Source organism: Palaemon carinicauda, chromosome 13 (assembly GCF_036898095.1).
Source record: "Palaemon carinicauda isolate YSFRI2023 chromosome 13, ASM3689809v2, whole genome shotgun sequence".
NCBI lineage: Eukaryota > Metazoa > Arthropoda > Malacostraca > Decapoda > Palaemonidae > Palaemon > Palaemon carinicauda.
The window spans coordinates 22,437,190-22,463,658 of NC_090737.1; the positions used below are offsets into that span (position 1 = coordinate 22,437,190).

General features: G+C 44.0%; 1 protein-coding gene across 1 annotated transcript in view; it reads right to left on the reverse strand.

The window, feature by feature from the left end:
• The window catches only part of PAN2 (PAN2-PAN3 deadenylation complex catalytic subunit PAN2), a 122,642-nt gene that overhangs the window by 64,771 nt on the left and 31,402 nt on the right, over positions 1 to 26,469 (reverse strand). Inside the window, exons 4-7 of the mRNA XM_068385429.1 lie at positions 6,909 to 7,078; positions 3,567 to 3,696; positions 2,676 to 2,872; positions 1,543 to 1,750 (exon numbers count right to left, since the gene is read on the reverse strand). Coding sequence (XP_068241530.1) covers positions 1,543 to 1,750; positions 2,676 to 2,872; positions 3,567 to 3,696; positions 6,909 to 7,078 — 705 coding nt within the window. The remainder of the gene's footprint in view (positions 1 to 1,542; positions 1,751 to 2,675; positions 2,873 to 3,566; positions 3,697 to 6,908; positions 7,079 to 26,469) is intronic.

The window sequence follows — 26,469 nt, forward strand, 5'->3', positions numbered from 1 at the left end:
CTAAATCATCTAAGAATATTCACTAAAAGTGAGAACCACTGACCCCCCCAAGGGAAGTGTTCCCCACGGAGAAAGCTGAAAAGTTAAAATACAATTAGATTTCACTAAAAATAATTGAGACAAACAAACGGAATAGCAACTTAACCCGCAACGGGAAAGGAGCTTCTGTAATAGTACATAGTAAGGGTGAACGACCTCGAGTAGAGAGAGACCGTAGTCAATCTAAAAAAAGGCCACACCCTCTTCGCTGAGAATCCAAGTTTCCCGTAGGAAAAGAGGAAAAGCGAAGAAGTAGATGAATGAAGAGAGTCCAGGCGATGACGATTCCCCTGCGGCGGCCGAGTTAACGGATATGTGCCGAAGGGAAGACCGATGGACCAGAGAGGGAGAGGTTGTTCCCAACGAAGTGGAACTGTGGTGGCCTTGCACTACGCAAGAAACGTTGTCGTACATCACACACACCGCACAAACACTGAAAAGAAAACTTACTACATTTCTATACATAAATATATACATAAACATTAAGAATGTTTATATCAGCACAGGTGTGTGTGAGGGGGGGGAGGCGGTAGCAGGCTACCCTCCCTACCCCCCGCTAACTAGCGGTGGGGTAGTAAACCCTCGTTAAAATTCTAATGGCTCGTCATTTCAACTACACCGAAAGTAATAACTCATATTAAATAGCGTGGTTTGTATCTCAGTTACGGAACAAACCAAATTCTAAAAAGCAGAAATTGGATAAGAATTCAAGATGATCAACAGCATACCACCCAACTACTATATTGGATAATTAAATCATTATTATTTTGAAAACTATACTAAATAAATACACATTTCAAAGATCCTTGGTTAAAAGGAGAGTGGAGTTTATATCCCAGGGTGATTAGATAACTAGAAAGCAGTGTTTCATGTGGGAAAGAAAAAGTGGTAAAAAGGTTGGATTGGATTTATGGATTTGGGTTATGTAGCCCAGCACTAAGGCCTGTGAGGCTATTCAGCACCAATGTGCATCTAGGATGTAAAACCCTAGTTCCACTGTGATGTAAAAGAAGCGGTTGGTTAGTGAAAAGGAAGAAAGGAAGAAAGGAGGGAAGAAAGGTGGCAAAGTAGGACATACAACAAGTAGTGCAACTAGGAGACAAAGGAACAATGCAAAGACCCTAAGTAATGCCTATTGGGTACAGCATGAGGTGCATTACTGGCATTAAAAGATGTAAATCATTCAAGTTTAAAATCAGTCTTTCTATGGAGAACTGATTAATGATAAACTTTTCAGTGAACAAAAGGTATAACATGCTCTGATCTATTCAACTGAAACTGAAACTGAACCTTTTTGGTTGCCACAATATAGTCACATCTATCTTTACCAAGATAATGTATTACTCCATATAAGGTAAGAACACAGAAACTTATTAAATAATCATTCATTTGGTTTACACATCACATCATGATTAACATTTTAACGATGAAGCTTTTAATCTCTTAAAACCATTTTAATTTTTAGAAGTAATGATGATGATCCCAACAGCACCATATACTTACATGATAGTGACCAATTATAGCGCTGTCTGGTCTTCCAGCATCCATTAGTTGCCACTGACCCTGTGGTCCAATAACAGCAAGACACGAAGAGAGCCCAGGCATGAATCGTAAAAATGTTGGTGGAGCAACAGCTCTCAGAGGAAGAGAAAACTTCATCATTCTCAAATCAAACACCATAACAAATTGATCCGGCACCACCTGACACATTCTGTGGAATATATAAAGTTTCTCAAACTACAAAAAAATAAAAACTCTCTTCAATGATCATGAAATAACTCATATTTTGGACACTGGAAACAAAGACAAATTACAAAAATTAGCATCCTTTCTACACCAAATAAAATACGTATTTAACCTGATTCCACCTTAAATGACAAGTGTGTTTCAAACAAGAAAAAGAAAAAACTTAAAAACATACACAAGTAATTGAAATCCTTAATAATTTTTAAAATGTAAACTGGCGCTAAAGATTAAGTATACTAAGTGATCCAAATACAATAGAAATACAGTACACACATACTGTACAGTATCTACTGGTATTTCTTCTGAATTCCTTTATCTTTTGAGTAAATACACCTCTAGGTTCAACTTTAAAAAAGTCATTGTGAATACTCTGAAGAGCAAAACTCCAGCCAAACATTTTGGCTACCTTAGGCAGTTTAATTTTTTTTAAAGAAATATAGAAATATGAAGTTACAGTACCAAGATCAAGGTAAATTAACAAAAAGTGATTATTGCATAAGTCACTAAAATACATTTTTAAAAGGTCTAGAAAAAACTAAATTTCTTCACCAAAGATTTTTATGAAAATAAATTGAGGTATACTGTACACATAAGTTTCACTTTAGAATTTTGGTTTTCAATTCAGGTTTCTCAACACAGATTGCCGGGAACCCTACGACTCTTCCGTGCCAAGTCTAACTCTGTTCACAGACATAGCAATGTTTTTACTTTATTACTGAAAATTTACTTAAAATAGAGAACAACAAATATTAGCACGAGAACTTTAAGAGAAAGATGCACAATCAGAATCCTAGATGTTCAACATCAGCATTCCAAATTATTCCAGTAAAACAAATTCTGTCATTAAACATAGTTTGCATGCATAACTTTCCTGTTTTCACTCTACATACCTGTTTGAAAACCCACAGGTTGCTATATAATTTCCTAACACATCAAAATCCGAAAGAATTCCGCTGTGAGCCTGAAAGGAGTGTTCCTGTCTCATGGTTCTCGGATCTTTCAAACTGATTCTTCCAGAAACATCACCACAACACACAAACCTCGGATGGTCACGGAGAATTGCACATCCATTTTCACCTACATCGTGCTGAAATCCAAGGAGAAATTACTTCATAGCATATTACAAATAGTATACTTGGATTCATAAAACTTTACTACTTCGAAAGTGAAAAGGAGGCCAAGGATGTTGTTTAAAGATAATGTATAAATTTTAATATTAACAAATCTACAACAATATATTAAAGTACATACATTTCTACAAATACAGTTTAGAAATTCAATATAAGAAAACTAGGATAAGACACATTTTAAAAATAATTTACCTGTAATATGAAAGCAAAGAATCTAAAGCAAAGCTGACAAAAATCAATAAATGTCATCCCTGAACTTATGGAAAAATAACCAAACTGAATTTTAAAAGAACTACCGCATTAGCAAAAAAAAAAATCTTGGGTAGTTACAAAACCCAAAATGTAAAATTAATGTGCAAATTGAGCACACAAAGAATGTAAATAAAAATATAAAACACTACAGCTTCATACATGAAGACATCAGGATTGTTACTAATATCATGTTAAAATCAACACAAGTTAAATTACCACAATTTACAACCAAAAATGAGAGAGAGAGAAAGAGACATATTAATCACCACCATTAAATATGAGTAAATGAAAGGCATACTTAATCAAATTTATATGTTTTTTTGCATATGTAGATGACCATGAGCTAACTTTCAATGTGAAGCTATGATATATTGTAATGTAAAATCAGTTAATACTTACCAAACCAGTTTCTTCTAACCGCATCAAGTCGTATTCGATCAGCGTATTCTGGTGACCTCCAATTAACAACCTGTGGTTAAAATTGTTCGCCAGCTGCAGCATGCACTGCATGTTCACTAACTGAGGAGATCTGAAATGACAAACAATATACAACTAATTCAATAAACTATTATCAATAAAACTGTTTGAGGTATTAGAGAAAATTTCTACAAAAAGAACATACATACATACATACATATACCAAAGGCACTTCCCCCAATTTTGGGGGGTAGCCAACAACAACAAGAAACAAAACAAAAAAGGGGACCTCTACTCTCTACGTTCCTCCAGCCTAACCAGGGACTCAGCCGAGTTCAGCTGGTACTGCTAGGGTGCCACAGCCCAACCTCCCACATTTCCACCACAGATGAAGCTTCATACTGCTGAGTCCCCTACTGCTGTTACCTCCGCGGTCATTTAAGGCACCGGAGGAAGCAGCAGGGCCTACCGGAACTGCATCACAATCACTCGCCATTCATTCCTATTTCTAGCATGCTCTCTTGCCTCTCTCACATCTATCCTCCTATCACCCAGAGCTTTCTTCACACCATCCATCCACCTAAACCTTGGCCTTCCTCTTGTACTTCTCCCATCAACTCTTGCATTCATCACCTTCTTTAGCAGACAGCCATTTTCCATTCTCTCAACATGGCCAAACCACCTCAACACATTCATATCCACTCTAGCCGCTAACTCATTTCTTACACCCGTTCTCACCCTCACCACTTCGTTCCTAACCCTATCTACTCGAGATACACCAGCCATACTCCTCAGACACTTCATCTCAAACACATTCAATTTCTGTCTCTCCATCACTTTCATTCCCCACAACTCCGATCCATACATCACAGTTGGTACAATCACTTTCTCATATAGAACTCTCTTTACATTCATGCCCAACCCTCTATTTTTTTACTACTCCCTTAACTGCCCCCAACACTTTGCAACCTTCATTCACTCTCTGACGTACATCTGCTTCCACTCCACCATTTGCTGCAACAACAGACCCTAAGTACTTAAACTGATCCACCTCCTCAAGTAACTCTCCATTCAACATGACATTCAACCTTGCACCACCTTCCCTTCTCGTACATCTCATAACCTTACTCTTACCCACATTAACTCTCAACTTCCTTCTCTCACACACCCTTCCAAATTCTGTCACTAGTCGGTCAAGCTTCTCTTCTGTGTCTGCTACCAGTACAGTATCATCCGCAAACAACAACTGATTTACCTCCCATTCATGATCATTCTCGCCTACCAGTTTTAATCCTCGTCCAAGCACTCGAGCATTCACCTCTCTCACCACTCCATCAACATACAAGTTAAACAACCACGGCGACATCACACATCCCTGTCTCAGCCCCACTCTCACCGGAAACCAATCGCTCACTTCATTTCCTATTCTAACACATGCTTTACTACCTTTGTAGAAACTTTTCACTGCTTGCAACAACCTTCCACCAACTCCATATAACCTCATCACATTCCACATTGCTTCCCTATCAACTCTATTATATGCTTTCTCCAGATCCATAAACGCAACATACACCTCCTTACCTTTTGCTAAATATTTCTCGCATATCTGCCTAACTGTAAAAATCTGATTCATACAACCCCTACCTCTTCTAAAACCACCCTGTACTTCCAAGATTTCATTCTCTGTTTTATCCTTAATCCTATTAATCAGTACTCTACCATACACTTTTCCAACTACACTCAACAAACTAATACCTCTTGAATTACAACACTCATGCACATCTCCCTTACCCTTAAATAGTGGTACAATACATGCACAGACCCAATCTACTGGTACCATTGACAACACAAAACACACATTAAACAATCTCACCAACCATTCAAGTACAGTCACAACCCCTTCCTTCAACATCTCAGCTTTCACACCATCCATACCAGATGCTTTTCCTACTCTCGTTTCATCTAGTGCTCTCCTCACTTCCTCTATTGTAATCTCTCTCTCATTCTCATCACTGGCACCTCAACACCTGGAACAGCAATTATATCTGCCTCCCTATCATCCTCAACATTCAGCAAACTTTCAAAATATTCTGCCCACCTTTTCCTTGCCTCCTCTCCTTTTAACAACCTTCCATTTCCATCTTTCACTGTCTCTTCAATTCTTGAACCAGCCTTTCTTACTCTCTTCACTTCTTTCCAAAACTTCTTCTTATTCTCTTCATATGACTGACCCAGTCCCTGATCCCACCTCAGGTCAGCTGCCCTCTTTGCCTCACGTACCTTGCGCTTTACTTCCACCTTTTGCTCTCTATATTTTTCATACTTCTCTATACTATTACTCTGCAGCCATTCTTCAAAAGCCCTCTTTTTCTCTTCCACTTTTACCTTCACTCCTTCATTCCACCATTCACTGCCCTTCCTCATGCTGCCTCCAACAACCTTCTTGCCACATACATCACTTGCAATCCCAACAAAATTTTCTTTTGCTAACTTCCACATGAACAGACAAAATCTTAAAATGAAATATATTAGCTATACAGAACAGCCTACAGACAAACAAGAAAGGCAAATAGAAAGCTATGGAAGAAGGTTAAGAGATCTTATGCCACCAGAGGCAAATTTCTAGAGAAGCCATGAATATAATATGCACAAAATAAAAGAAAAAAAATAAGGTAAAATTGAATATTGAGGCCATAAGAGATAAAATAAAGTGAAAAGAAACTAGACAATTGCATAGGAGATATACAGAGCATTGAAATTTTATAACAAGGAAAAAAGAAGAGAGCTACAAACTGGAGAATATTGCAATGACCTATAAACCAATAAAAAAGTGTCATCTGAAGAGATTAGGAGAGGCAAGAATCTAAGAATTTCAAGACTAACAAGCTATCTATCTAAAAAGAACCACAAAAGTTGTCATTAGAGCATCAACTAGAATATGCTTTAACATCATACTCTATAATGTATAATCTGAAGTACAGTATACATAAATACAATTGCTGGAGCACAATAAATAAGCAAGAAGAAAAGCTATCAAAAATTTTAATGAAAATTGTCTTTCCCAAACAAAATTTAAGAATAAAAAAGTAAGCATGAAGGAATCTTACTTTTGAGAGCTGACTAGTTAATGATTTTTAAGCTGAATATTGCCAATTATTTACCCATCATGACAATTATAAGTTATTATCCAATTCCTTACAACAGCATTAAGGACAATTACCCTTATCTTAGGCTGTTACAAATTACATAAAAATAACAAAGCAATCAAAGAACATCCTATTACTGTCTCCACAAAGACTAGGACTCAGAAGCTTTATTACTTACGTATGGATAGCCGAGTGAATTCCTTGTCGTGTTCGTAGATGAAGTGATGTTGGAGTTAGGGCAAGAATACCTGGCTCTATAGACAAAACGTCTCTTATTTCCTCTGTATCGTGTACTTGGAATGAAGTATATTTCATTAGTTCTGCGCTGTAATAGGACGTCACATGACCCTGAAAATCATAAAAAGAACATTATAGCAAACAAAAGTTTTATATTCAACAAACCACTCGGAAAAACCCTAGTAAATATGACATAAAGAATGTTTCAGAGTGTAAACAAGACACACATGGAGGAAACTGGATAAGGTAATACAGTAAATGGTTGATAGGTGATAAACTAGCTGCCATATCAAATATCCAATAAATACACTACTTGGGTAGAATACATAACTGCTGCGTGTCAATAAAACTACCTACTAAGAAGGAAAAAAAGTGAATATTATAAGAGAAAGATCCTCGAAGCAGCAACAGACATAAATAAGTTATTCCGTCTCCTGAATGGTATAATTGGAAGCTTCGGACATGATGAAATAAATCCACGAATGTTAAAAAAGGCCGAGAGCACCACAAAAAATTTCACACTGACGAAGTCCAAAAAGAAGGATGTTGTTCAGATGGCGCTCGCGTCGGGGCGTGGGTGGTGTGGCGCTGGTGGGTTGGCTAGGGCCTTTGTATCGGCACATCCCTTTGATGAAGGAATTAACTAAATGGAAGACAACCTGTGAATAGTGGATTTCACGCGCCTTTGCTTTATACACGACACCCAAAAGTCGCTCGCGCGAGGGTTGTAACCTCAGCATTCCATGCTTTTATCTTTCTCTGGTATAATTGGAAGGTTTTATCAGAAAAGGTATATAAGAAGGACTCTTTTCACCGGGCGCCACAGGTCTCTCCCCAGAAATAGATTTTTCCTTCGTCAAAATCCCTTTTCTAGTATTCTTTAAAAAAAAAACTGAAAATATAACCAGGTCATTTGTAAATACTCAACATCAGATTAATGATACGCCAGGCACACAGACAAAATTAATATGATTTAACAACATAACCCAAGATGACATCAGAATTATCAAGAGAACTACGAAAACTGCGCGATCGATCCCAAGCCAATATCTAAAGTAATTGGAAAGAAGTTTATGGATCTGGAGAAAGTGTATGATAAAGTTGATAGGGAAGCAATGTGAAATGTGATGAGGTTATATGGAGTTGGTGGAAGGTTGTTGCAAGCAGTGAAAAGTTTCTACAAAGGTAGTAAAGCATGTGTTAGGATAGGAAATGAAGTGAGCGATTGGTTTCCGGTGAGAGTGGGGCTGAGACAGGGATGTGTGATGTCGCCGTGGTTGTTTAACTTGTATGTTAATAGAGTAGTAAGAGAGGTGAATGCTCAAGTGCTTGGACAAGGATTGAAACTGGTAGACAAGAAAACCATGAATGGAAGGTAAATCAGTTGCTGTTTGCGGATGATACTGTACTGGTTGCAGACGCGGAAGAGCAGCTTGGCCGATTAGTGACAGAATTTGGAAGTGTGTGAGAGAAGGAAGTTGAGAGTTAATGTGGGTAAGAGTAAGGTTATGAAATGTACGAGAAGGGAAGGTGGTGCGAAGTTGAATGTCATGTTGAATGGAGAGTTACTTGAGGAGGTGGATCAGTTTAAGTACTGTACTTGGAGCCTGTTGTTGCAGCAAATGATGGAGTGGAAGCAGATGTACGTCAGCGATTGAATGGAAGATGCAAAGTGTTAGGGGCAGTTAAGGGAGTAGTAAAAAATAGAGGGTTGGGCATGAATGTAAAGAGAGTTCTGTATGAGAAAGTGATTATACCAGCTGTGATGTATGGATCGGAGTTGTGGGGAATGAAAGTGACGGAGAGACAGAAATTGAATGTGTTTGAGATGAAGTGTCTAAGGAGTATGGCTGGTGTATCTCGAGTAAATAGGGTTAGGAATGAAGTAGTGAGGGTGAGAACGGGTGTAAGAAATGAGTTTGCAGCTAGAGTGGATATGAATGTGTTGAGGTGGTTTGTCCATTTTGAGAGAATGGAAAATGGCTGTCTGCTAAAGAAGGTGATGAATGCAAGAGATGATGGGAGAAGTACAAGAGGAAGGCCAGGGTTTAGGTGGATGGATGGAGTGAAGAAAGCTCTGGGTGATAGGAGGATAGATGTGAAAGAGGCAAGAGAGCGTGCTAGAAATAGGAATGAATGGCAAGCGATTGTGATGCACTTCCGACAGGCCCTGCTGCTTCCTCCGGTGTCTTAGTTGATCGCGGAGGTAGCAGCAGTAGGGTATTCAGCATTATGAAGCTTCATCTGTGGTGGATAACGGGGAGAGGGTGGGCTGTGGCACCCTAGCAGTACCAGCCGAACTCGGTTGAGTCCCTTGTCAGGCTGGGAGGAACGTAGAGAGGAGAGGTCCCCTTTTTTGTTTCATTTGTTTGATGTCAGCTAACCTCCAAAAATTGAGGGAAGTGCTTTGGTATATATATGTAATTGGAGAGAGAAACTTTTCTAGTCTAGCCGAAATAATAATGAGAAAAGCAGATGCAAGCATTGATGAATGTAAGTTTCCTAAATCTGAGAAAACGGCTATAGTCACACCAGATCTGAAAAATGCACAGGACTAACAGGAAGTAAGCTCATATAGACCTATTTCGAATCTATCCTTAGTTTCAAAAGTGCTTGAATATGTAATTCTTGAACAACTAGTCAGTCACTTAGAAGTAATAGAAGCTTTGCCTCACAACCAATCTGCTTACAGCAAACTATACTCTACGGAGACAGCCATCTGCTCTGTTGTAAATGATATACTGGAAATGATGGATGAAAATACATGTGGTATCTTAATACTGCTCGATCTCAGTGCTGCTTTTGATACAGTTGTGCATGTGTTAGGATAGGAAATGAAGTGAGCGATTGGTTTCCGGTGAGAGTGGGGCTGAGACAGGGATGTGTGATGTCGCCGTGGTTGTTTAACTTGTATGTTAATAGAGTAGTAAGAGAGGTGAATGCTCAAGTGCTTGGACAAGGATTGAAACTGGTAGACAAGAAAACCATGAATGGAAGGTAAATCAGTTGCTGTTTGCGGATGATACTGTACTGGTTGCAGACGCGGAAGAGCAGCTTGGCCGATTAGTGACAGAATTTGGAAGTGTGTGAGAGAAGGAAGTTGAGAGTTAATGTGGGTAAGAGTAAGGTTATGAAATGTACGAGAAGGGAAGGTGGTGCGAAGTTGAATGTCATGTTGAATGGAGAGTTACTTGAGGAGGTGGATCAGTTTAAGTACTGTACTTGGAGCCTGTTGTTGCAGCAAATGATGGAGTGGAAGCAGATGTACGTCAGCGATTGAATGGAGGATGCAAAGTGTTAGGGGCAGTTAAGGGAGTAGTAAAAAATAGAGGGTTGGGCATGAATGTAAAGAGAGTTCTGTATGAGAAAGTGATTATACCAGCTGTGATGTATGGATCGGAGTTGTGGGGAATGAAAGTGACGGAGAGACAGAAATTGAATGTGTTTGAGATGAAGTGTCTAAGGAGTATGGCTGGTGTATCTCGAGTAAATAGGGTTAGGAATGAAGTAGTGAGGGTGAGAACGGGTGTAAGAAATGAGTTTGCAGCTAGAGTGGATATGAATGTGTTGAGGTGGTTTGTCCATTTTGAGAGAATGGAAAATGGCTGTCTGCTAAAGAAGGTGATGAATGCAAGAGATGATGGGAGAAGTACAAGAGGAAGGCCAGGGTTTAGGTGGATGGTTGGAGTGAAGAAAGCTCTGGGTGATAGGAGGATAGATGTGAAAGAGGCAAGAGAGCGTGCTAGAAATAGGAATGAATGGCAAGCGATTGTGATGCACTTCCGACAGGCCCTGCTGCTTCCTCCGGTGTCTTAGTTGATCGCGGAGGTAGCAGCAGTAGGGTATTCAGCATTATGAAGCTTCATCTGTGGTGGATAACGGGGAGAGGGTGGGCTGTGGCACCCTAGCAGTACCAGCCGAACTCGGTTGAGTCCCTTGTCAGGCTGGGAGGAACGTAGAGAGGAGAGGTCCCCTTTTTTGTTTCATTTGTTTGATGTCAGCTAACCTCCAAAAATTGAGGGAAGTGCTTTGGTATATATATGTAATTGGAGAGAGAAACTTTTCTAGTCTAGCCGAAATAATAATGAGAAAAGCAGATGCAAGCATTGATGAATGTAAGTTTCCTAAATCTGAGAAAACGGCTATAGTCACACCAGATCTGAAAAATGCACAGGACTAACAGGAAGTAAGCTCATATAGACCTATTTCGAATCTATCCTTAGTTTCAAAAGTGCTTGAATATGTAATTCTTGAACAACTAGTCAGTCACTTAGAAGTAATAGAAGCTTTGCCTCACAACCAATCTGCTTACAGCAAACTATACTCTACGGAGACAGCCATCTGCTCTGTTGTAAATGATATACTGGAAATGATGGATGAAAATACATGTGGTATCTTAATACTGCTCGATCTCAGTGCTGCTTTTGATACAGTTGTGCATGTGTTAGGATAGGAAATGAAGTGAGCGATTGGTTTCCGGTGAGAGTGGGGCTGAGACAGGGATGTGTGATGTCGCCGTGGTTGTTTAACTTGTATGTTAATAGAGTAGTAAGAGAGGTGAATGCTCAAGTGCTTGGACAAGGATTGAAACTGGTAGACAAGAAAACCATGAATGGAAGGTAAATCAGTTGCTGTTTGCGGATGATACTGTACTGGTTGCAGACGCGGAAGAGCAGCTTGGCCGATTAGTGACAGAATTTGGAAGTGTGTGAGAGAAGGAAGTTGAGAGTTAATGTGGGTAAGAGTAAGGTTATGAAATGTACGAGAAGGGAAGGTGGTGCGAAGTTGAATGTCATGTTGAATGGAGAGTTACTTGAGGAGGTGGATCAGTTTAAGTACTGTACTTGGAGCCTGTTGTTGCAGCAAATGATGGAGTGGAAGCAGATGTACGTCAGCGATTGAATGGAGGATGCAAAGTGTTAGGGGCAGTTAAGGGAGTAGTAAAAAATAGAGGGTTGGGCATGAATGTAAAGAGAGTTCTGTATGAGAAAGTGATTATACCAGCTGTGATGTATGGATCGGAGTTGTGGGGAATGAAAGTGACGGAGAGACAGAAATTGAATGTGTTTGAGATGAAGTGTCTAAGGAGTATGGCTGGTGTATCTCGAGTAAATAGGGTTAGGAATGAAGTAGTGAGGGTGAGAACGGGTGTAAGAAATGAGTTTGCAGCTAGAGTGGATATGAATGTGTTGAGGTGGTTTGTCCATTTTGAGAGAATGGAAAATGGCTGTCTGCTAAAGAAGGTGATGAATGCAAGAGATGATGGGAGAAGTACAAGAGGAAGGCCAGGGTTTAGGTGGATGGTTGGAGTGAAGAAAGCTCTGGGTGATAGGAGGATAGATGTGAAAGAGGCAAGAGAGCGTGCTAGAAATAGGAATGAATGGCAAGCGATTGTGATGCACTTCCGACAGGCCCTGCTGCTTCCTCCGGTGTCTTAGTTGATCGCGGAGGTAGCAGCAGTAGGGTATTCAGCATTATGAAGCTTCATCTGTGGTGGATAACGGGGAGAGGGTGGGCTGTGGCACCCTAGCAGTACCAGCCGAACTCGGTTGAGTCCCTTGTCAGGCTGGGAGGAACGTAGAGAGGAGAGGTCCCCTTTTTTGTTTCATTTGTTTGATGTCAGCTAACCTCCAAAAATTGAGGGAAGTGCTTTGGTATATATATGTAATTGGAGAGAGAAACTTTTCTAGTCTAGCCGAAATAATAATGAGAAAAGCAGATGCAAGCATTGATGAATGTAAGTTTCCTAAATCTGAGAAAACGGCTATAGTCACACCAGATCTGAAAAATGCACAGGACTAACAGGAAGTAAGCTCATATAGACCTATTTCGAATCTATCCTTAGTTTCAAAAGTGCTTGAATATGTAATTCTTGAACAACTAGTCAGTCACTTAGAAGTAATAGAAGCTTTGCCTCACAACCAATCTGCTTACAGCAAACTATACTCTACGGAGACAGCCATCTGCTCTGTTGTAAATGATATACTGGAAATGATGGATGAAAATACATGTGGTATCTTAATACTGCTCGATCTCAGTGCTGCTTTTGATACAGTTGTGCATGTGTTAGGATAGGAAATGAAGTGAGCGATTGGTTTCCGGTGAGAGTGGGGCTGAGACAGGGATGTGTGATGTCGCCGTGGTTGTTTAACTTGTATGTTAATAGAGTAGTAAGAGAGGTGAATGCTCAAGTGCTTGGACAAGGATTGAAACTGGTAGACAAGAAAACCATGAATGGAAGGTAAATCAGTTGCTGTTTGCGGATGATACTGTACTGGTTGCAGACGCGGAAGAGCAGCTTGGCCGATTAGTGACAGAATTTGGAAGTGTGTGAGAGAAGGAAGTTGAGAGTTAATGTGGGTAAGAGTAAGGTTATGAAATGTACGAGAAGGGAAGGTGGTGCGAAGTTGAATGTCATGTTGAATGGAGAGTTACTTGAGGAGGTGGATCAGTTTAAGTACTGTACTTGGAGCCTGTTGTTGCAGCAAATGATGGAGTGGAAGCAGATGTACGTCAGCGATTGAATGGAGGATGCAAAGTGTTAGGGGCAGTTAAGGGAGTAGTAAAAAATAGAGGGTTGGGCATGAATGTAAAGAGAGTTCTGTATGAGAAAGTGATTATACCAGCTGTGATGTATGGATCGGAGTTGTGGGGAATGAAAGTGACGGAGAGACAGAAATTGAATGTGTTTGAGATGAAGTGTCTAAGGAGTATGGCTGGTGTATCTCGAGTAAATAGGGTTAGGAATGAAGTAGTGAGGGTGAGAACGGGTGTAAGAAATGAGTTTGCAGCTAGAGTGGATATGAATGTGTTGAGGTGGTTTGTCCATTTTGAGAGAATGGAAAATGGCTGTCTGCTAAAGAAGGTGATGAATGCAAGAGATGATGGGAGAAGTACAAGAGGAAGGCCAGGGTTTAGGTGGATGGTTGGAGTGAAGAAAGCTCTGGGTGATAGGAGGATAGATGTGAAAGAGGCAAGAGAGCGTGCTAGAAATAGGAATGAATGGCAAGCGATTGTGATGCACTTCCGACAGGCCCTGCTGCTTCCTCCGGTGTCTTAGTTGATCGCGGAGGTAGCAGCAGTAGGGTATTCAGCATTATGAAGCTTCATCTGTGGTGGATAACGGGGAGAGGGTGGGCTGTGGCACCCTAGCAGTACCAGCCGAACTCGGTTGAGTCCCTTGTCAGGCTGGGAGGAACGTAGAGAGGAGAGGTCCCCTTTTTTGTTTCATTTGTTTGATGTCAGCTAACCTCCAAAAATTGAGGGAAGTGCTTTGGTATATATATGTAATTGGAGAGAGAAACTTTTCTAGTCTAGCCGAAATAATAATGAGAAAAGCAGATGCAAGCATTGATGAATGTAAGTTTCCTAAATCTGAGAAAACGGCTATAGTCACACCAGATCTGAAAAATGCACAGGACTAACAGGAAGTAAGCTCATATAGACCTATTTCGAATCTATCCTTAGTTTCAAAAGTGCTTGAATATGTAATTCTTGAACAACTAGTCAGTCACTTAGAAGTAATAGAAGCTTTGCCTCACAACCAATCTGCTTACAGCAAACTATACTCTACGGAGACAGCCATCTGCTCTGTTGTAAATGATATACTGGAAATGATGGATGAAAATACATGTGGTATCTTAATACTGCTCGATCTCAGTGCTGCTTTTGATACAGTTGTGCATGTGTTAGGATAGGAAATGAAGTGAGCGATTGGTTTCCGGTGAGAGTGGGGCTGAGACAGGGATGTGTGATGTCGCCGTGGTTGTTTAACTTGTATGTTAATAGAGTAGTAAGAGAGGTGAATGCTCAAGTGCTTGGACAAGGATTGAAACTGGTAGACAAGAAAACCATGAATGGAAGGTAAATCAGTTGCTGTTTGCGGATGATACTGTACTGGTTGCAGACGCGGAAGAGCAGCTTGGCCGATTAGTGACAGAATTTGGAAGTGTGTGAGAGAAGGAAGTTGAGAGTTAATGTGGGTAAGAGTAAGGTTATGAAATGTACGAGAAGGGAAGGTGGTGCGAAGTTGAATGTCATGTTGAATGGAGAGTTACTTGAGGAGGTGGATCAGTTTAAGTACTGTACTTGGAGCCTGTTGTTGCAGCAAATGATGGAGTGGAAGCAGATGTACGTCAGCGATTGAATGGAGGATGCAAAGTGTTAGGGGCAGTTAAGGGAGTAGTAAAAAATAGAGGGTTGGGCATGAATGTAAAGAGAGTTCTGTATGAGAAAGTGATTATACCAGCTGTGATGTATGGATCGGAGTTGTGGGGAATGAAAGTGACGGAGAGACAGAAATTGAATGTGTTTGAGATGAAGTGTCTAAGGAGTATGGCTGGTGTATCTCGAGTAAATAGGGTTAGGAATGAAGTAGTGAGGGTGAGAACGGGTGTAAGAAATGAGTTTGCAGCTAGAGTGGATATGAATGTGTTGAGGTGGTTTGTCCATTTTGAGAGAATGGAAAATGGCTGTCTGCTAAAGAAGGTGATGAATGCAAGAGATGATGGGAGAAGTACAAGAGGAAGGCCAGGGTTTAGGTGGATGGATGGAGTGAAGAAAGCTCTGGGTGATAGGAGGATAGATGTGAAAGAGGCAAGAGAGCGTGCTAGAAATAGGAATGAATGGCAAGCGATTGTGATGCACTTCCGACAGGCCCTGCTGCTTCCTCCGGTGTCTTAGTTGATCGCGGAGGTAGCAGCAGTAGGGTATTCAGCATTATGAAGCTTCATCTGTGGTGGATAACGGGGAGAGGGTGGGCTGTGGCACCCTAGCAGTACCAGCCGAACTCGGTTGAGTCCCTTGTCAGGCTGGGAGGAACGTAGAGAGGAGAGGTCCCCTTTTTTGTTTCATTTGTTTGATGTCAGCTAACCTCCAAAAATTGAGGGAAGTGCTTTGGTATATATATGTAATTGGAGAGAGAAACTTTTCTAGTCTAGCCGAAATAATAATGAGAAAAGCAGATGCAAGCATTGATGAATGTAAGTTTCCTAAATCTGAGAAAACGGCTATAGTCACACCAGATCTGAAAAATGCACAGGACTAACAGGAAGTAAGCTCATATAGACCTATTTCGAATCTATCCTTAGTTTCAAAAGTGCTTGAATATGTAATTCTTGAACAACTAGTCAGTCACTTAGAAGTAATAGAAGCTTTGCCTCACAACCAATCTGCTTACAGCAAACTATACTCTACGGAGACAGCCATCTGCTCTGTTGTAAATGATATACTGGAAATGATGGATGAAAATACATGTGGTATCTTAATACTGCTCGATCTCAGTGCTGCTTTTGATACAGTTGTGCATGAACTGCTACTAAATGATCTACGGTCCATCGGCGTTGAAGATCAAGCCTACGAATACCTAAAAGACTACTTAGTTGAGAGAAATTACAGTGTACAAATTGGAAACTCTTATTCATCATATGAACCCTTAAACAGAGGGGTACTCCAGGGGAGTCTACATGGTCCAATCTTATTCTGCATTTATACTATTGGTCTATTGAAAATGCTACAAAGGCATGGCGTGAAGTTCAAACTATTTGCAGATGACACACAATTTTACTTCTCCATGATAGACATGACACTACTGAAACTTTAAACCGAATCCTTGATAGTGTTAGAGAATGGATGACATTTGAACAATTAAAATTAAATGAGAACAAAACTGAATTCATGGTGGTGGGTAAGAGAAACAGCATGAGAAACTTGGGTGATATTCAAATGAACATAAATAAAGTTTGAGATCTAGGTGTATTTCCTGACTGTAACCTGTCTCTAAATGCCCAAATAAATAATGTAATAAAAACTGCTGGTTATCATCTAAGAAATATTGCATTTATAAAAAAGTACCTGGACGAAAATTCTGTAAAGAAACTTGTGATAAACTGTGTTATTACCGGGATTGACTACTGCAACTCTATTACAAATTACCAAAAGTGCAACTCAAGAAATTACAAAACATAATAAACAGAGGAGCAAGACTGATAAAAGGTGTCCCACCTAGAAAAAGGATCACCCCTATACTAATCAATTTACACTGGCTGCCGATTAAAGCGAGAATTGAATTTAAAATATGTACAATAACCCACCAAGTTATCAGAACCTGTCTGTAAATGCCCAAATAAATAATGTAATAAAAACTGCTGGTTATCATTTAAGAAATATCAAAAATTTTAAGTAATTTCTATTTTTCCTAACATACTGTACTTACCGAGAACTACTCTCTTAGGAGTTACCTGTAATCTCCTCTCTACCGACCAGAGTTTTGTGTCGGATACCCTAAATCCCGTTTTCTATGAAGGCCTACCTCGGCATTAGAGAATGTGCCCCGAGGGTAGGCTTTGCGCTAGGTCGAGGTCCGCTTGGGTCAATAACGCCAGTAAGTTCTATTGATGTAGCACAATACTTGCAAGGGCAGAGAGGCACTCGGGGAAGGAAGGGAGGGCCATTACCCGAAAGTAGTTCTCGGTAAGTATGTTAGGAAAAATAAAAATTACTTAAAATTTTTTATTTGTTCCAACACGAATACTTACCTCGAACTACTTTCTTAGGAGACTTACACTTTAGGAGGCGGGAGTGCTATTCTGACCTACAGACCCAGTAAGCGGAGGCCAAGAGGCCTAGGCATAACGGTACATACTAGAAAACGGACGAGAGGGTAACTACACAAAGAGCTCACGTTAGTGTCTAAGTACTCACCCTTTGAAAAACTTCTTCTGGTGTTGCATCCAATAACGTAGTTGCGGAGAACGTGTTATCCAATGGTACAAGATGGTTATCTCCGATGAGGATAGGGAACAACTGGGGAGGATGAAAGGAAACGAACCTGTGTCTCCCGGTTTGCTATCCGTGATTGAGCCTGGGGCTTTTACCGTTAAACCACTTGGAGGGCGGAGATGACTGTCCCAATGGAGAACCCGTCTAAGGACTTCCTCGAGTAGTCCTTGAGGTAATGGGCAGTAAAAGTCGACTGGTTAGACCAAGTACCTGCCCGAAGGATCTGACCCACTGCCATGTTTTTCTCAAAGGCTAAGGACGTGCTCAGACTCCTGATGTCATGAGGTCTGGGGACGCCTGGCACGGCCAGATCTTCTTCCTTGTAGGCCCTGGCAATAGCTTGTCTCAACCAGAAGGAAATGCTGTTCACCCGTGGAGACGAAAAGGCTCTTGATGCCTGGCCGGAGATGAGCCGTTCTTTCAAGGTACTTTCTAATGGCACGGACCGGGCACAATTTTAAATCCTCAGCATTACCCGTCTTAGGGATGGCTGGTATGGAGAAACCTTCGAATTTAGGATCCCAGACAGCTGGGTTCTGGGTCTTCGCCACAAAAGAAGGAACGAACTTGAAAGAAACTTCTTTCCACCCCCTCGAATGAGAGACGTCATAAGACAGCCCATGGATCTCTCCTACTCTCTTCGCGGATGCCAAGGCTAGCAAGAAGACTGTCTTGAGAGTGAGATCCCTGTCTAAGATATCTTTCAAAGGTTCGAAGGGGGGGCCACTCATCATCTTCAGGACCTTAGCTAAGTCCCACTGAGGCACCCTAGCTGCTTGTGGGGGGCAGGACTGCTCGAAGCTCTTGACAAGCATCAAGATGTGCCTAGAGGAACCTAGGTCGATGCCCTTCAGGAGGAAGACTTGGCCCAAGGCAGCCCATACCCCTTTTATGGCTGGGATTGACATTCCCATTTTGTCTCTGAGATATACCAGAAAATCCGCTATGTCTGGGACTGAGGCTTTGAGGGGTTTAATGTGCCTCGAAGCGCACCACTTCGTGAAGGAGGCCCACTTAGCTTGGTAGACCGCAGCTGAAGACCTTCTCAAGTATAGCGACATTCTCTTAGCAGTAGCTGATGAATACCCTTCCTTCTTCAGGAGTCGCTCGATAGTCTCCAGGCGTGAAGACGCAGAGACTGTGGGTTGTCGTGAAATCTGAGAAAATGTGGTTGGTGTAGAAGGTCTGACCTGTCGGGGAGTGGCCACAGAGGTTGATTCGCCAGGTCTTTTAGGTCTGCGAACCACTCTCTCTCCGGCCACCAGGGCGCTACCAAAGTCATCCTTAAGTTTCGGGCCGTCTTTACTCTGTTGAGCACTTGCCTTATCAACGTGAAGGGGGGAAAAGCGTACACGTCTAGGTTGTCCCACCTGTGCTGAAAGGCATCCTCCAAGGCTGCCTTCGGATCTGGTACAGGAGAACAATATACGGGAAGTTGAGCGTTCAGTTTGGTTGCAAAGAGGTCCATAACCGGGGAACCCCAACGTTGGATGATGAGCTTGGCTACTTCTGGAAGGAGGGACCACTCTGTCCCTACTATTTGGGCCACCCTGCTGAGACCGTCGGCCAGCACGTTCTTTTTCCCGGGGATGAACCTTGCTAATAACACAACCTGGTTCGTTTCCGCCCAATCTAGAATCTTTATGGTGAGATTGCACAACTCCCTTGACTTCAAACCTCCTTGCTTTTTTATGTACGCTACTACTGTGGCGTTGTCGCACATCAACGCCACCGTGTTTCCCCTTAGTAGATCTGCGAAGTGTAGGCAAGCCTTCTGGACTGCCTTCAACTCTAGGACATTGATGTGGAGTTCCTTTTCCCCGTCCATCCAGGTTCCTCTCGCTGTCTCGTCGAGGAGATGGGCTCCCCATCCCTGGTTGGAGGCATCTGTGAACAGCAGTAACTCGGGGGGTCGTTCGCAAAGGGCATCCCCTTGAGTGAGTTCGACCGGCAATGCCACCATTCCAGGGAGGGCCTCGTGTTTGGTAGAACTGGGATTAGTACTTGTTGCGAGTCCAGTTGGCACCAGAGGTTCTTCAGGTTCCATTGGACGGCTCTGAGTCTGATTCTCCCCTGGGGAACCAGTTTCTCCAACGACACCAGATGCCCTATCAGTCTTTGCCAGTCCTTCGCTCTCCTGGGGTGCCCCGATAGGAACGGGCGAATGATCTCCATGAGATTGTTTGTTCTGTCTTCTGAAGGGAAAGCTTTTCCCAGAAGGGTATCTAGCGTCATCCCCAAGTAGGTCATTCTGGTGGAGGGGGATAGGTTTGATTTTTTTTTTCCCGGTTGATCACGATGCCCAGATCCTTGCAAAACTGGAGAAGTTTCATCCCTTGCTCCTTCAAAAGGTCCTTCAAGGAGGAAAGAAGCAACCAGTCGTCCAGGTATCGGATGAGGCGAATGCCTCGTTCGTGAGCCCACACTGAGACAGTCGTGAAGACTCTCGTGAATACCTGGGGCGCTGTTGACAATCCGAAGCAAAGGGTCTTGAATTGCAGGATCTGGGAACCCCATTTCACCCGGAGAAACTTTCGACTCGAGGGGTGGACCGGAATTTGAGGTCTATGGTCATCATGTAATCTTTCTCCCTCAAGGACAGTAGGACTGACTTCGCAGTGTCCATTTTGAAGTCTGTCTTCTTTATGAACTTGTTGAGAGCCGACAGATCTATAACCGGTCTCCCCCCCCCCGTCGCCTTTTCTACCAGGAACAGACGACTGTAGAAACCCGGGCCTGGGTGTAGAATCTCCTCCGTGGCGCCCTTCTCCAACACGGAGGACACTTCCTCTTGAAGGGCGGTCTTCTTCAACGGATCCTTGGGGACCAGCCACTCCGCCCGGCTGGCCGGGATTAGAGGGGGTGGTTCTGCTAAGAACAGTAACCTGTAGCCCTCCTTCAGTACGGACACTGTCCAGGGCTCCGCTCCGTGAGCTTTCCATGCTTGCCAAAATAGTCTGAGGCATCCCCCAACCTGAGGCTTGGGCAGGGATAGGGGGCCTCCCACTCTATCTCCTTCTGGAGGAGCGGCCTGAACGGCCTCTCCTGGAGGCAGAATAACCTGTCCTAAAGGAGGCTGAAGCTGCTGGGGCCCCCCTACGGGGGGGCTGAGGTGCTGAGGTCCAGGAGGAAGGAGGAGCTTCTCTCTTCGTCATGCTAGGAGAGGCCTGAGCCGTCGCGGCACTGTCTAAGACTGACCTCTTGTAGGGCGGTCTCCTTGTGGACGTAGGCCTGGGGGTGCTTAATTCCTTTCTCTTAGACACCTTCTCCATAATGGTTTCTAAGTCCTTTAAGGGGAACAAGGAGTCACCCCACAAGGGAAGGCTCCTCATGGCCCGTGCCTCCCTGTCTGGGACCTTTCGGGACACCTTTGCCAGGATGGTGTCCCTCTTGCGGAGTACCCAATTCGCTGTCAGGGCGAGAGATTGGTATGTCAGGAACTTAAGCGTCTTGCCCCAGGAGGTGATATGTTCCCTCAGGAGGTTTTGCTGTTTCGGGTCTGTAGGATCAAAAGTGGCTTGCACCCCTACTAAGGTGGAAGTCCACCAGTCTAGCCAAGAGGAGACGTGCACCAGGTCCCTCGACATTTCCTCCATCATCGCGGCCTCCGATGGAGAAAAACAAACTGGGGCTGAAGAGGCTCTGTCCTCCGAGACGCCCTGGCCCAGGATGTCAAGAGAAGGTTCTACTTTGCAGGCTCCTGGTCGACGTCCTTCTGGTACATAGACCTTGCCCTGCGTCTTGAGCCCCTGGAGTAACTTAGAAGAACTCTGAGTCTTGGGGGATTCGGCGTTACTTGCCACCACTCTATCTACGTATTCCTGTTCCAGGACGAGATCCCGGGCTAGAGGGAGAGCCAGGGAGGTCTTAGGCTGGGTAGGGGCCTGCATTAACCGTATGAGGCTGGACCTCCAATAGTCGTCGTCGGTAGCTGCCGGTTCCTCTATTTTGTGATGCCTCCTGATAAGGCCAATCACTCTTCTATAAGCCGAATCCTCCGTCGGGGAACCCTCCCTACCGTCAGCCGAAGCCTCGGCTTGAGCCCGGGGAGCCGGGTCACTGGGCACTCCCACCGGGACCTTGCTCTAGACACAACAGGCACTCCTCTGCCAAGGTACTGGTCCTCCCCGGCGGAGGCTTCCGCACCAGGGGCGGGGGTTAGCACAGGCATCGCCGACCCAGCGAGGATTAGTGTCCGCTCAAGGTCTCTGGGGGACGAGGACGCGGATCCCGTGGGCTGACCCAACAGCGGGAACCGTTCCTTCCGGTCCGAGGGCCGCACCAGTTGGGCTGGTTCGGCCAGACTGCCCGTAAGGAAGCGCGGTTCCCCCGCTGGGCGGGGTGAACCGGAAGCTTCGCAGTCTTATGCCTGCATGTAGAGTCTTTCTCGCGAATCTGCCTGTGAGGGTCAAAACTGTGCTTGGAGGACGGTCTCCTTGGCGAGAAATCCTTGGACCGCCGGTCCGGGGAACATCGTATCTCTGCTTTACGGGGTACGAAAACCCAATCGCCATCGGGTGACCTACTCCTTCTGTGTTTTCTTCTTGGAGAACGGGAGCACTTCCTGCTGTATCTGGAACGCGATCTTGAACGGGAACGCCTGCTCCTAGACCGCTCCCTCCAACGTCGATGTTTCCTCCTGGCTTCTTCACCCGACGAGAAAGACTCCTCTGAAGAGCCCGACGTCACTGCACTTACTGTACGGCGGGCGGGAGCGGGGACCGCGGGGGACTTCGCGACTCGTTGCGTACCCGAGGTAGAAGGTTGCAGGAATTCTTCGGGAACTTCCGTGAGCGGGGTTGGGAACGAGGTTTGGCGCCCAACACTAGAGAACCAGGAATCCAGGCCCTCTTCCATTCGCATAGGGGACCTACCCGGTGTCTTAGGAAGCTTCCACCCGAAGGCATCACTCCCTGCAGAACCTAACTTACCCTGGTTGTCGCCGCCTGCCGAAGACCCTGAAACACAGGCCCACGAAGGGGGCGAAGACACAGAAACAACGTTACTACCCCACAAAGGGTCATCGGAGGAAACATGCTCCCCAAGCACAAGGGCCGAGTCTCCAGAGCACCCTGACAAAGCACTACCGGGCTCCTCACTAGCCCGAGAAGGACCCGCAATCCCCACTGCACATTCACCAGATTCCTGGGGAAGAACGCTCAGTTCTTTCCCCATGATGGACTTACCTCGGCCCCTACTCTGGATAGGGGAAGGCGAGACAGAAGCCCCGTCGGACCGTTCACTGGGCGACGGTAGCGGCGAAGAAATACTAGCCTTCCTGGGTGAACGTTTCGACGATTTTCTCTTCTTCGTGCCGTAACGCACCCACTGGATATCACTCCAACCAACACACTCGGGGCACGTATCTGACGACGAACAAACTTTGCCCCTACAGGAAGAGCAAAGGGAGTGAGGGTCCACTTCAGGTTTGGAGAGGAACGCTCCACACGATTTACCGGCTCTAGGCCCAGGACAACGGCGGATTTGCTCCATAACGCACAAACACAAGACACAGGAACGCAGGGAATCAAGGAATACACTGGGGAAGCCCAAGGGCGGAAAGTGAACACACAGGAACACAAGGGATAAGTACAAGTTACCACGCGGGAAACACGTGGGACACACGCGGCGCACACAAAGGGTCGAGAGAGAACGAGAGCGACGTGGTGACACGTCGCGACCAGAGAACTTACTGGCGTTATCGACCCAAGCGGACCTCGACCTAGCGCAAAGCCTACCCTCGGGGCACATTCCCTAATGCCGAGGTAGGCCTTCATAGAAAACGGGATTTAGGGTATCCTACACAAAACTCTGGTCGGTAGAGAGGAGATTACAGGTAACTCCTAAGAAAGTAGTTCGAGGTAAGTATTCGTGTTGGAACAAATTGCATTTATAAAAAAGTACCTGGACGAAAATTCTGTAAAGAAACTTGTGATAAACTTATTACCAGGATTGACTACTGCAACTCTATCTATTACAATTTACCAAAAGTGCAACTTAAGAAATTACAAAACATAATAAACAGAGGAGCAAGACTGATAAAAGGTGTCCCACCTAGAGAAAGGATCACCCCTATACTAATCGTTTTACACTGGCTGCCGATTAAAGCGAGAATTGAATTTAAAATATGTTATTTTCATTAGTAAAATAAATTTTTGAATATACTTACCCGATAATCATGTAGCTGTCAACTCTGTTGCCGACAGAAATCTACGGTCGGGATACGCCAGCGATCGCTATACAGGTGGGGGTGAACACCACAGCGCCATCTGTGGTCAGGTACTCCAGTACTTCTCGTCAACACCACCTCAATTTTTTCCTCGGTCCACTGGTTCTCTATGGGGAGGAAGGGTGGGTCAATTAAATCATGATTATCGGGTAAGTATATTCAAAAATTTATTTTACTAATGAAAATAACATTTTTCAATATTAATCTTACCCGATAATCATGTAGCTGATTCACACCCAGGGTGGTGGGTGGAGACCAGCATACATGTTAACAAAGAAGCTAAGTATCCCGTATTCTATTTTATTAGTTATTCAAAAATAACATAAAATAAATAAGTACCTGGTAAGGAAGACGACTTGAACCATTACTCTGCCTTTATTAAGTACGTCTTTCTTACTGAGCGTAGCGGTCCTCTTAGGATGCTGAACGACTCTTAGGTGCTGAAGTATAAAGGGCTGCAACCCATACTAAAGGACCTCATCACAACCTTTAACCTCGGCGCTTCTCAAGAAAGAATTGACCACCCGCCAAATCAACAAGGATGTGGAAGGCTTCTTAGCCGACCGTACAACCCATAAAAAGTATTCAAGAGAAAGGTTAAAAAGGTTATGGGATTATGGGAATGTAGTGGCTGAGCCCCCGCCTACTACTGCATTCGTTGCTACGAATGGTCCCAGGGTGTAGCAGTTCTCGTAAAGAGACTGGACATCTTTGAGATAGAATGATGCGAACACTGACTTGCTTCTCCAATAGGTTGCATCCATAACACACTGCAGAGAACGGTTCTGTTTGAGGGCCACTGAAGTAGCCACAGCTCCCACTTCATGTGTCCTTACCTTCAGCAAAGCAAGGTCTTCTTCCTTCAGATGAGAATGTGCTTCCCTAATCAGGAGCCTGAATAGGTAAGAAACTGAGTTCTTAGACCTTGGAAGAGAAGGCTTCTTGATAGCACACCATAAGGCTTCTGATTGTCCTCGTAAAGGTTATGACCTTTTTAGATAGTACCTAAGAGCTCTAACTGGGCAAAGTACTCTCTCCAGTTCGTCCCCCACCAAGTTGGACAGGCTTGGGATCTCGAACGACTTAGGCCAAGGACGTGAAGGAAGCTCGTTTTAGCAAAAAACCGAGCTGCAAGGAACATGTAACCGTTTCAGATGTGAAAACTATGTTCCTGCTGAAGGCGTGGATCTCACTTACTCTTTTAGCTGTTGTCAAGCACACGAGGAAAAGAGTTTTTAATATGAGGTCCTTAAAAGAGGCTGATTGGAGAGGTTCAAATCTTGATGACATAAGGAACCTTAGGACCACGTCTAGATTCCAGCCTGGAGTGGACAACCGACGTTCCTTTGAGGTCTTAAAAGACCTAAGGAGGTCCTGTAGATCTTTGTTGGTGGAAAGATCCAAGCCTCTGTGGCGGAAAACCGCTGCCAACATACTTCTGTAACCCTTGATCGTAGGAGCTGAAAGGGATCTTACGTTCCTTAGATGTAACAGGAAGTCAGCAATCTGGGTTACAGTGGTACTGGATGAGGAAACTGCATTGGCCTTGTACCAGCTTCGGAAGACTTCCCCTTTAGACTGATAGACTCTGAGAGTGGATGTCCTCCTTGCTCTGGCAATCGCTCTGGCTGCCTCCTTCGAAAAGCCCCTAGCTCTTGAGAGTCTTTCGAAAGTCTGAAGGCAGTCAGACGAAGAGCGTGGAGGTTTGGATGTACCTTCTTTACGTGAGGTAGACGTAGAAGGTCCACTCCTAGAGGAAGAGTCCTGGGAATGTCGACCAGCCATTGCAGTACCTCTATGAACCATTCTCTCGCGGGCCAGAGCGGAGCCAACCAACGTCAGCCGTGTCCCTTTGCGAGAGGCGAACTTCTGAAGTACCCTGTTGACAATCTTGAACGGCGGGAATGCATACAGGTCGAGATGGGACCAATCCAGCAGAAAAGCATCCACGTGAACTGCTGCTGGGTCTGGAATCGGAGAACAATACAACGGGAGCCTCTAGGTTATCGAGGTAGCGAACAGATCTATGGTTGGCTGACCCCACAGGGCCCAAAGTCTGCTGCAAACATTCTTGTGAAGGGTCCACTCTGTGGGGATGACCTGACCCTTCCGGCTAAGGCAATCTGCCATGACATTCATATCGCCCTGAATGAACCTCGTTACCAGCGTGAGCTTTCGATCTTTTAACCAGATGAGGAGGTCCCTTGCGATCTAGAACAACTTCCACGAATGAGTCCCTCCCTGCTTGGAGATGTAAGCCAAGGCTGTGGTGTTGTCAGAGTCCACCTCCACCACCTTGTTAAGCTGGAGGGACTTGAAGTTTATCAAGGCCAGATGAACCGCCAACAGCTCCTTGCAAAAGATTTGAAGTGTCCTTAGCTCCTGATTCCATGTTCCCGAGCATTCCTGTCCGTCCAAAGTCGCACCCCAGCCCGTGTCTGATGCGTCAGAGAAGAGACGGCGGTCGGGTTTCTGAACAGCCAAAGGTAGACTT